Here is an 11,756-nt window from a genome sequence, read left to right as displayed (position 1 = left end):
TTGATCCTTCCCGCTGCCAGAGCAGATGCCCTGGGCACCATCTCCCTGGCTTCCTGCCACGTCCTTATTTTGAGACCAGCCCCAGAGTTGGACTTTTCAATGTTTTTGCAACTTATTTGAGTTGGTTGCTTAGCTGAGTTTATTTTTGTCTGCTTTGTTCCTTGGCTAAAAAAAAAAAAAAAGGAAAGGAAAGACGTAACTTTTCTCGTACGAGGTTCTATTTTTGGTGAATTTCTTGCTGTTGGTGATGGGGCATCGGGTGGGGCCAGGGGGGACTGAGGATCCCCAAAATCCAGGAAGGGTCTGGCTTCCTATTTGTTTGCTTGCTGGATCCCCAAAACTGAGTCCAAAGAGATCCCGAATTCAGGCGCAGAAAAGAGATCAGACTTCTAGGGGAAAAGTTCAACCTTCCTGTTCTAAAACTAGGTGCTTTTTTTTTTCCCAAGGGGGGAAAAAAGATGTTTTCCTTGGTGCAGGAGAGCGGATAATAATCTGAGTTTTTTTCCACTGGGCTATTTTAGCAGCAAATTCCGCCAGAAACCTCTTTTAACTTTGCTTTTTTGTCTGCAAGGAACTTGAGAAGAAGATAAACATCAAAGCTGCTTTATCCGGAGAGAAAACTTGAGGGAAATTGGAAGGACAACAAGCAGGAAATGAAAACAGGGGCCTTTCCTACCCCCAGGAAATCCAGATTCAGACCCCCAGATTTTTCCAGCTGCTCTCAGCACCCTCGAAGGGGTGGCCTGACCCCCACCAGGCATAAACCCCAGGATTGGACCCCCAAGTTTTCCCGGTGTGCCCATTCTTAGAAATGCCAGGGACTAGGAACTTGGAGGCTCTGTAATGTATTTAAGGTACCCCCCCCCCCATTTGTAGGCACAGACATCTTGAGGTGGTCCCTGTGGTTGTGCATAGAGGATTTCTGCACTCATAAAGGCTAACAAAAAAATAAGCGCTTCAATCTGTTCTTTAAAAATGCAAACTTGACCATTTAATTGAGTGGAAAATGTTCTCTTGTGAATATTTAGATAATCTGCCCTCTGAGCATGTGCAGAATCCTTTAGGCACCAAGCCAGAAGCTCTTATGGGGAAACTATGAAATGTAAAAGAAAACAACTTCCTACTAATAATATCGGTCTGCAGTGAATGAGAGGCAGATCGTCCAGATGGTTTTTCTTTCTCTTGTTTTCTCCTTCTTTTCCCTCTTTCCTTTGAATTTATTTCCTTTTCTTTTAATTTTTCAGGCTACCAGTTCCTGGTTTTTGATCACACCTGCCTCTCTCCACTTTCTAGGAAAGGGAATTCTTTCAAGGCGTAGCAGTTTTATTGAAAACATCCCCTTAAAAAGGAACAAGAATAAAATGTGTAGTTTTCCACATTGCTGCACTGTTGGTTTTTTCCCTAATGACGACAAACAGCCCTTTCCCCCACATTTCCATCTCTAGGGCAATGTTTCTGCAATAAGAGGAAATTAAAGGGAGTGAGATCAAAAAAGAACAGGCGCATTCTTAGAGTTTCATTTTAATTTTTCATGGTGGCTAAATCACTGTGGTTAGCAATTCCAGAAAATAAAAATTAGAAATAAACCAAATAAATACATCCCTCATTGCCAGATGAAATTAAACATCTGTTTTATCCTGCTTTTTTCCACAGACAGCTACAGATTTATTAGCTCTAATATTTACATTTAGTAGAAATGCAACCTTTGATTTAACAGAGTAATTGTCGGGTTGAGGCTCCTGTTATTCCAGAATGTTTGTTAAATTGCAAATTATCTCTTTCTGGCTGGTTTAGATTATATCGGTTACTGGTTTAGATTCTTTTTTTTTTTTTTTTGGTATGTTTTCATCCTCTCAAATTCCCTGGCTGTTAAAAGCAGCCTCAGAGAAACAACAGCCCACAACGTCTGAAGTCACAAACGGGCTTTTCTCTTGTGACCTTCAGGTCTAGTAACCTGAACAGAAAAGTAAATCAAATACACCTTAACAGCCAAATAAAACCAGCAGGATTCCTAGCTCTGTAGTTGAGGGATTTTATACGTGTAAGTGGTGTGTTTTATTCTGTCAATGTTTGTGACTGTAAATATTTCCCGGGCGTATCACTTGAAACACTTTCGTGTTGCTGAGGTTTTTCCTTGTGGGCCAGCCAAATTCCAGCTGCCAAAAAGGACATTTTCTCTTCCCTGGCTTTAAACAAGCCGCTGCGTCTCCAGAACCAGAGCAAACCAGAACAACCCACACATTAAGCTTCTCCAAAGTGCGCACAGTTCATTTCAGCCTGGCTTGGCAATGTGAGACCCCCGGGTGCTCCTTGCGGTTGAAAGGAAAACTCCGAAGGGCCACTGTGAAAGTCACCAACACACAAACTGAACATTGCAGGGCCTCTGTTCCTTTGGCAGCCAGAACTGGGGTGGGGTGGGGAGATTAGCGGCTCGCTTGGAAGAAAAAAGAGCCCCCCCCCGCCCTCCCCTCCACCTTTCCATCCAATGTGACCTGGCAGAGACAGCGGTGAGGCCAGCCTAAAATGGAAAAACTTTGTGCAAGCAACTGTTGCGCTTCTGAATCCAAGCCCAGCAGAGAGGCCGTTCCAGACCCCACTTTGTTAAGGGGGGGAGAGGGTGGGGTGGACGGTCCGTGTAAACAAGGGGGCAGAGGGGGGGCTTACTCTCCAAACCTCGGTGCAAGGAAGGGGTCGCAGAAGGCGAAAACAGCTTTGTTCTCCTGTTCCACCACCCTTCGCCCCATCGCTGGTGCCCTGACTGCACCGCAAGGAAGCCGAACAACGCACAAACAGCCTAGAAAAGGTTTTTAAAGTCCCATTTTAAATCACTGAATGGAAACAAGTCCTTAGGTTCACACAGACAAGCTTAAAACAACTGGCCTTCCTAACAGTTTCATCTTATAATAACATTTCCACTTACAATAAGATGAAAAAGAACTGTTTAAATAAACCAGAGTTTCTCACCCACCGCCAACAATGGAGAGGCCAAATTTTCACTTTCATGCATATATCCCCACAGCGTTATTTCCCCCCCTCCCCACTTTATTTCTAAAGCCCCCCTTTCGCCCTGTGAAACCCCACCCACCTCATTTCAAAAGCCGTTTCATCGCTTTTATCTACGAAGCGAAAATTAAGTTTCCCAGCTAAATCAAAATGACAAATCAAACACGGCTTATCCCCCTCCGTGACTGCTCAGAAACCTTTAAATATATATATATATTTATATCCATTGTCAGTTTGCCATCTATCAGAACAAATGGGGGGGAATTAATCCTACTATTTTTAACTGCCTGAGTTTGGCTCCTTAAAATAGACGATCACAACATCAATTAATCTATTTCATAACGTCTCTTCTTGTTACCCAAGGCTGCTTGATTTATAATACGGCTGGGATGAAGGTTTGAATCTATCTGAGATTATTGCTTCAAAGGTTATCAATTGCTTGCCGCAAAATGCTTGTAGTTCGTAGCCAATGTGTAGCTGTCCCTGGCAGGGATATTTCTGCGTTAAATTTTCAAAAGTTTGCTGCTGCCTCATTGTTTTTGAAGCAACTGTCGGTAAATAGACAGGAAGCCCTGAACAAGCAGGATGCGAAGATCGGAGATCCTTTGAACTGAATCCAAGCAAAGGTGACTGGATTTAAGGAAAATTACTCCCTCTGCTTCCATACTGAGATTCAGGGAAATTTTTGCAAGCGGGGAGGGGGGCACAGACGGTGTTTCGTTGTGGCTGTTGTTGCAAAGACCACTAAACAAAAGGAAGATTTTGCTGGCTTTCCCCCCTGCTGTCTAGGAATTAACCTGGCAAAGGCCAGCTCCAATAGGCCTCTAATCCAGACATTAGGTGGCTTTCTGGATTAGAAGAAGCAGTTCTCAACTGGGAGGGCAAAGCACTCTGTGCATGGCCAGAGGCATTTCTTCCATTGAGTGACTCTATTCTGATGACGGAATGCACAGAAAACCAGGAACGACATGGGACCATGTATCTTTCTGTCTTCCGTCCACACGCAGTTGGCTGAGCCTCCAAAATGGCTTGCATTTTCCACAATCCGAGGCCAGGATATCGTTCCCCCCACACATACGTCCAGGGGTTTAAAAGCCCCCCCCCACTTCAGGGTCCAGGTGGGAGCCTCCCTGCCCCCAGCAGTGGCTGGCCGATGACCCTCCCTCTCCAGGGCCCCCAGAGGAAGGCACCGGCCAGCCAGAGCTGCCCCGAGGGGCTCTGCCACCCCCTCCTCCCGATCCAGAAGAGGTTTCCTGGAAAAACACATAAAAAAGCGGGAGCCTCATTTGGGCTGCTTCCAAGCCGTGGTGTCTCCTGCAATGGGAAGCCAAGCCACACAGAGGGGGGACGGGGGGGGGCGGGGAGGCAGCCAAGACCTCGACCTCCTCACTCAGCACACTGTTTAGGAGCCAGACTTTGAGGATGGGGTCTGCATGCCCACCTTCCCAGCACAAATTCAACAGAGCCCCTTCTGGGCAGAGGGTGGGCCCACTGGGGACCTCCATTAAACACTCCAATCTGTGGGCAGAAATGTGTAGAGCCAGGAACCAGGAAGGGCGAAGCCAAAAAGACAGTGACCCCCCCCCCCCCAAAAAAAACCCATCCCCTGGCTCTCAACTTGGAGCCCCAACCTCACCTCTTAATCCAAGGAGACAAGACGCCTTCAAGGCTGCTCCTTGCTGGGGCCATGACAAGGAGGCGAGCATCGGGCGTGAGACATGGGCCCTGAACCCATCTCCATCTCCAGCCGTCCTCCTTGCCCCAAAGGGAGAAGGGCAGGGGGCAGGTTGACCCCCAACCTGCTGGGCACAGGGATATTTGCTTGAAGGAGGGCGGCTGCCAGCTTCTGCCCCTGCGTCCCTCCGCCTGTCCCACCATTCCCCATCCGTTGGCCAGACCCCTCCCTTCCCCTCCGGAGAACAGTGGGCCGGGTGTACACTCACCAACCCAGGATCTCGTGATATCCTCAAGGGAGCCAGCTCAGTGAAATCCCCCGGAATCCCCCCACCCCAAATACGGGTGCAGAAGGAACCCGGACCCCACACGTCATCTGCCCCCCCCCCGACCTGCGTTTGAAGGTCCTTCCCCAGTTTCCCCTTTAACCAATTTCTGGCTCTCTTTGGGAGAATGGGCTTCCTGCCCCAAGGAGTTTGGATTGGGGGTGCGGGGGGGTGGGGAGAAGGACCATGACAGGACAAACTTGCGTTGTTTTTCCAAAAAGTGGTTTATTTGTCGAACGCTTTGCCTCTTGCAGGAGGCCAGGCCATCCCTCCCTCCGGAGACGTTTGCTACAAGCAGAGAGTTGAGGATGGGTCACCAGGCAGAAATGCAGCTGGGCAGAGCAAGATGCCAACCGGCCTTCGGGACTGGCAAGCGCCACTCCAGTGACTGCTACGCCTTTCTTTGTTTAGGAGGCCCGTGGGCACGGTGGGGAGGGGGGCTGCTGTTTGGAAGCTCAGCCAAAATCAGTTCCGTTCTCCAATTCGCGGGGCTTCCGTCCCTGGCCCTCTCTTTCAAGCAACAAAACTGGATCCTAAAGCTCAGTTGATCCCTTTAGATCAGGGGTGTCCAAACGTGGGCACTTTAAGACTCCTGGACTTCAACGCCCAGAATTCCCTTCTAGGAGTTAAAGTCCACAAGTCTTAAAGTGCCCAAGTTTGGACACCCCTGCTTTAGATGGAACAGACAAACCATGGCTGATCCTTCTGCAGGGATCCACTACGGGCCAGAGATCTGGAGCAGCCCACAGTGGAGAGGCAACGTCCCCTGGGCCAGCTGGCCAAGGCAGGGGAGGTCTGTGGGGCACAGGCAGAGCCCCCTTTTCTGATGCCTACAAACGCCATCAAGTGCTCTCCAGCAGCCAAGCAAAGGAGCTGCAGAATCCCCCCCCCCCCCCCCAGCTCAGCTGGCTGCAACCGGCCTGCGGTTTCTGTCAAGGAGATAAAGTGCGTGGAAGGAGGGTCTCCACGGAGACCCTCCTCGATTATAAAGTCCATGGAGAGAGGGGGTTCCTGGCGCCACCCCCGGATTTGGAGAGGGAGCGAGCCAGAGGGAAGGAGAGGCAGGGACGGGCTGGGGGGGCTTGGAGCGGGGCAGGATCAGACCCCAGGGAGGGTTCAGGAGGCTGTCTGGGTGGGAAGCACGATTTCTTCCGCCTCCTCCTCCTCCTCTTCCTCCTGCTGCCTGCGGAAGAGGGAGACGTGTCCCAGGTAGCTGCGGTCGAAGCAGTCGTTGCGGGCGGCCTCCTCCACCTGGCCGCAGCAATTCTGGGGGTCCTTCCAGAAGCGCCTCTGGGAGCTGCAGAAAGCGGTGATGAACTGAGATTTCTGGGGGAGAAGAAAAAGAAGAAGAGGGGATTGAGGGAGGCCGAATCGAGCTCCTTCACCTCCGACCCTTTGAAAGCAGCTGCTTCATCGCTTCCAGCCAGGCTCTGGATCAACCCGCTTGGGGTCAGAAAGACGCTCTTGGGAGCCCCCTCCCCTCCCTGAGGAGAGAAGATATGCCCCCCTCCCCCTCCCCCTCCCAGATGGGACACTCACCACTCCTTGGGCGCAGAGGATCCGCTCGCTCTCTGGCAGTATGCAACAGGATTCTGTGATGTTCTGGACTAAAGCCGGGCTGGGCTTCCTGCAGAAAAGGAGGAAAGCCACACTCAGGAAAGGCCGGAGGGGATCCAGGAGGCCTCCAAGCCCTTTCAATCTCCCAAAGCAATCCTGGGAGAGTAAACCCTCTGGTTGAGCATTTAGGTGCATTTCACAATGCAGCCACAAGAGGGCGAGGTAGGTTGGCAAATCTGACCTCGCATTGAATTGCTGTAATTTATAGGACCCCCATCAAACACACCAGCCCCTCAATTCCCCCTGAAAATCTGCCAGCTGTACAAACTTCTATTGGTATCCTAACCGGTTGACATAAATGGCAGCCGAGCACAGTGCCCTTGCTCCATAGGCTGCCTTCCAGACGGCTTGGACTACCACCCCCATCACTCCCTGCCAGAAGACCCCAGCCCACGTGAAGAGCTTCAGAGAAGAGCCCCCTAAGTGTCCAGACTCCCAAGGGGAGAGAGAACCTCTTCCTGGCAGCTCCAACCCAGCCAGCCAATATTTTCTTTTTACAGATTAACAGAGTTGGAAGGGACCTTGTAGGTCATCTAGTCCAACCCCCTCCCCCGCCTAGGATGTGGGAGAGAGCTACTCACTGCTTGGCCTGGCTTGGTGCTTGGCTGCAAATGGTGTCCAGGATGGTGGTGGAGAGGTTGGACAGGTCCAGCGATGCCCCCTCGCCCTCGTATTTGGGGAAGGGCGCTTGGCTGGCAAAGCAGCTCAGGCGGGCCTCGCGGGCGCCCACACGGCAGCAGTGGAAGGGCCGGGTCTTGATGGAAAACTCCTGCTTGCAAAAGCGGGCCAGGCATTTTTCCCACTAGAGGAGGGGGGGGCAGGGGGAGAGAAGCAAAGAAAAGGGATTAGCCACCTGGGGAGGGGAGGGGAGGCTCCCCCTGTGCGAAGGACCAGGAAGGATCTGCATTCAAAGGACAAAAGGCTAAACAAGAAGCTAAAACAGGGCGAGCCATTGGATTTCAACTCCCAGAATCCTGGGATTTGAAGTCCACAGGGGGTAACGTGTCCTGTTTCCCCACCTTGGGCTCAAAGGTTTCCAGGCAAGACAAGCATGAAACAATCGTCCCAGCCGGTTTCCCAGCCCAGGTAAAACACGTAAACACTTTGTGGCTTTTTTCAATTAGACATTCTGCAGAACGACACGGGGGAGGAGGGTGTAAACTCAGCACCACAGACCCAGCCCAGCTCCCCCTGTCTGCAGTGGCCCCCTTCCAGTTCTGCCTCCCAGGTGAGACTTCGGGATGGATTTGGGCCTCCCTCTGAGATGGGAGGGGGGGCAGAGCAGGGGCCACCCAAATTATTCAGTGGAGAAGGGAGGTGTGACTCCTGAATATCTCAATAACCTTTTTTTCTTTTTCAAGATCAAGAGAAAAGTTTTCTAGTTGCCTCACAAACCTGGGCAAGAGCGTCTGGGGGGACCCTGGTTGAACGGAGGCCCTTGCAGAGCGTGGATGGAGTGAATGCACAAATGCAACCGGGGGGCGGGGGGGGAGCAGGGGTAACTCTCACCTCGTTGGAGGCGCAGGGCAGCTTCTGGTCCTCGGTCAGCTGGCAGCAGCGGGCGAACTGGAGCTCCAGCTGGTTCAGGGCCTCCCCCTGGCGCGAGAGGTGGCTGAAGCTGGTCTGGGGCAGGTTCCAGGGGCCGTAACTGGCCTTCTTCCGCCCCGCAGCGCAAAGGGCCCCCAGGTTGCTGAGGGAGGGGCGGCCTGGCGGGAAGTCTTCCAGCTTGTAGAAGGGGGGCTTACGGATGCAGCCCACCTCCTTGCATGGGGGCCGTCTCCCTCTGGGCCCCAGAGGCACCGACTGGGGCTCCCCGTGGACCAGAATAGGCAGTTCTTCCCCTAAACAAGGAGGGAGAGGGGGAGAGGTTATAAAAGGGGCCCCCCAAAGCACTCTCTTACTCTGGCTGGCTTCAGACAACCAACACCTCCCGAAGAAGCTCATTGCTGGCTGCACCCCCCCAGAAGGTTCCTCTCATTCCTAGATCAATTTCTTCTTTGCTTTTCTTCCTCTTCAGTTGGTTCCTTTGCAGGGGAGGGGGCTCTCAGGGGCTGCCCTTTCAGCCCCTCCTATTGTGGGGGAAAGGGGCACCAAGTTCCCCTCCAGAATGAGGCCCTTGGGGAGCCTTGAGGGGCTTAGCTTAGTCCAAACAATGCATCCCTCCCTCCCTCCATCCATCTATCTATCATCTATCATCTATCTATCATCTATCTATCATCTGTCTGTCTGTCTGTCTGTCTGTCTCTGTCTCTGTCTCTCTGGCTGTGAGACTCCTCCGTATGGGTTTGGGTCTGCCTGTCGTCTAAGCCCTCCCTGCCCCTCCTCAGCAGCCTCACCATTGTCCAAATTTTCCTGAATCTTCTGCAGGAGGAACTCCCGTGAGATCACGTCAGGAAGGACGTCGTGTTGGGAGATCTCGGCCGGGAACTGGCCTGGCGGTGGGGGCTGGTCGTCTCCATTGGCTGGGGAGGAGGAGGAGGAGGAGGAGGAAGAGGAGGTTAACCATGGATTGGGCTCAGAAACACACCTCTTGTGTTAAATCGTGGTTTGTTTGTGGTTTCCCAGTTAACTCACACCTGTTGACCAACCACAGTGGGCTCCAACCGAAGATGCCCCCTGGCTGCAGTTTGCTTCATTCTCCTTTTGTGGAAGTGGGGCTTCCAGGCTGGACAGCTGAAGGCAGCCCCCTCCCCCAGGAGAATGGGAGCAGCCCCCTCCCCAGTGCTGAGTGAGGGGCGATGGGAGGTGTGGAGAGGTCAGGGAGACGGGAAAGCCTTGCAGGCTCCTTGGCTGACCTGCCCCTCCCCAACCGTCTCCTCCCTTCAGCCCCAGATTCCCACCCACCCACCCCAAAATGCAAAGAGGTTCAGGCGGAAGTAAACTGGCTCTGGGACGAAGCCTAAACTTAGACAATTACTCATGAGGAGGTTTCCAAGGAATGACACAGCAGCTCATCCCCAATCATCCCCAATCGCCAGAGACCAACGGTTCCTCTTGGCAGAGCTGACCCTGTTTTGGGGTGTGGGAGGGTCCAGCAGCCCAAGGAGGCCTGTTTCCCTGGCTCCCCTTCCCCTGAATGGGCATCTCTGGCTTCCTTTCCCCATGGCTGAGCTGGAGGGCGCCAGGGGGAAGGAAGGGCCAGGCTGGAGGGCGTGTGCTCCTTCCCTCCCTCTGCGGGGGGGCTCCTCAAAGAGCAGGGCTGGCAGTTGCCATTGGGGGGGGGGGGTTGTCACTTGAATGCCCCAGGGCCTTGCTCTCCTCCACCCACCCAGGTGGCCCTTTCTAGCCCCACTTCCTCAGCACAAGGGCAGCCCCACCAGCTGCCCCACACTGAAAGGGGCCCCTCTCCCTGGACTCCTCCCGTTTATGCTCCCTCTCTCCCTCTGGAGGACGGAGGGGCCCCTGAGCCCCACTGGCAAACTCTGTGGGTCCCCCCTTCCCTTCAGCCCCAGGGAGGGACCACTGCAGCTGCCACTCCCCCCCCCCCCCTTAGCCAGTCCTGGGCCAGCAGAAGCCTCCCCTCCTTTGGTGGAAAAACTGTCAGGGATTCCAAACAATTTGGCTGCATAACCAACACAAAAGGGACTGTCTCCCCCTCCCCACCCCACCCAGAGTGGGGGGAGCACCAGGCCAGAGCCAGAGCCAGCAAGGGATCCAGAGAGGCGGGTTGGGTTGGAACCGCTCTCTCTCTCCCGGCCCCACAACAGCCATCCGGGGGCCTGGAACCCGCCCGTAGCGGAGCGGGGAGGCGGCGCTGGGACCCCCCGGACCCTCCCTCCGGCCACCGGCGGCAGAAAGCGGGCTGCCTTGAGGGGAGGGTGGGCTGCCCGGCCAGAAGCCCCCTCCCCGGGCTAAGCAAGGAGCCGCAAGGCAGCGCCAGGGGAGTTCAGGGCAGCCCCCTCCTCTCCGCCCCTCCGGCCCCCGGCCGGCCCTGCCTCCTCCTTCCCCTCCTTCCCCTCCTCCGCCTCCCGGCCTCCCCTCTGGCGGCTGCCCGGAACGGGACCTACCTGGCGGCGGAGCCTGGGTGGCCGAGAGGGGCCAGGCGGCCAGGCAGCAGCAGAGGCAGAGCCAGACGGCGGGCATGGCGGACATCGCTGCGGGACTTCTTGCTTGCTGGCCCGGGGATCGGTTGCTGGTGCCGCCGCGGCTCCGGCCCTTTTATCCCCGGGCGCTGGGCGGAGACGCCGCCTCCGCGGAGGGCAGGACCCGCCCGCCGCCTCCCCGCCTCCCGCCGGACGGGACGGGCCCGCAGCAGCCTCCTTGGGGAGGGGGAGACCGCGCCCCTCCCTCCCCCCTCCCCCCCCGCTGCGCCCCCTCCCCCGAATTTGCTTACAGGGCAAGAAAAAAGAAGAACCTCGCCCGGAGTTGGTTGCGACATCGCGGGGGCCGGTTGCTTAATCCGGGACGGGGCGGGGGAGGCAGCCGATTCAGCCAGCAAAGCCGGGCTCCGGCTGATGGATAGAGACCCCCCTCCCCATTTATCTCTCCTCCTTGCCTCGGGGGATGGGAGCTCTTGGGAGCCCCCGCCGTAGCCCCCCCACCACCAACAAGCCCCCTAGCTCCGAGCACGCAGCGTGGGGGTCTGGAAAAACCTCGCGGGCGTCGGAAGGAGCGTCGGAAGGGGGTCTCCTGCCGGGGCTTCCTTTGAGGGCGCGACCCCAAAATTGTCCTGCTTGGAAGAGATCTGTTTCTGCCTCTCACCGCAGCAGCCTCTGGGGATCTATTAGATCACCAACCGAGACCTGATTTCAACCAGATTAACAGTAGCCCAGAGTTGGGTGGGCTGCAGGTGTTCCCTAAATTGTGGGAATAAGCACACTGACTCTGGCTGGGGGTGCAGGGAATCGGGGGCAGAGTCTGATGGGGAAGTTTTCCATAATAATAGATGAGTAGAAATCTCTTGGGAGGGGCACTTTTAGAGAGCTGAGGTAGGGGCTGAGTGACACCTCCTTTCTTTTGAGGGCCAGCCCTCCTGATCAACATGTGGGGGCTTCAGTCCGGGTTTCTCTCCTGGGGAGGACCTGGAGAAATTTGTGATGTTTCCTTGGCAACATTTTTAAAACTGGCGTGCCAGGCTGAAAAATTCTAGGGGGGGGAAAGGGGGGTCGTGGCCTCTCCAGATGTTGTAGTTTTGAA

The 11,756-nt window shown here is 54.7% G+C and overlaps 1 protein-coding gene across 1 annotated transcript; it reads right to left on the bottom strand.

The window, feature by feature from the left end:
- Window positions 1–5,208: 5,208 nt before the first annotated feature.
- ECM1 (extracellular matrix protein 1) lies at window positions 5,209–10,785 on the bottom strand. The gene is made up of 6 exons (XM_081968403.1): window positions 10,628–10,785; window positions 8,957–9,082; window positions 8,130–8,461; window positions 7,202–7,422; window positions 6,543–6,630; window positions 5,209–6,329 (listed from the first exon to the last, which is right to left on the bottom strand). The coding sequence occupies exons 1-6, from the start codon at window positions 10,710–10,712 to the stop codon at window positions 6,120–6,122; spliced, it is 1,062 nt and encodes a 353-aa protein (XP_081824529.1). The 5' UTR covers window positions 10,713–10,785; the 3' UTR covers window positions 5,209–6,119.
- Window positions 10,786–11,756: the final 971 nt, after the last annotated feature.

The sequence above is a fragment of the Natrix helvetica genome, assembly GCF_964273705.1.
Source record: "Natrix helvetica genome assembly, chromosome: 16".
Lineage (NCBI taxonomy): Eukaryota > Metazoa > Chordata > Lepidosauria > Squamata > Natricidae > Natrix > Natrix helvetica.
The sequence above is the reverse complement of the archived record's forward strand: the minus strand, read 5'-3'. Positions and strand labels throughout refer to the sequence as shown.

Coding starts and splice junctions, on each gene's coding strand:
- ECM1 (XM_081968403.1), bottom strand. CDS start 10,712: ATGTCCGCCATGCCCGCCGTCTGGCTCTGCCTCTGCTGCTGCCTGGCC. Junction 7,423..8,129: donor TGCCCTGCGCCTCCAACGAG/GTGAGAGTTACC, acceptor CCCCTCCTCTAG/TGGGAAAAATGCCTGGCCCG. Junction 6,631..7,201: donor GCACCAAGCCAGGCCAAGCA/GTGAGTAGCTCT, acceptor CCTTTTCTGCAG/GAAGCCCAGCCCGGCTTTAG.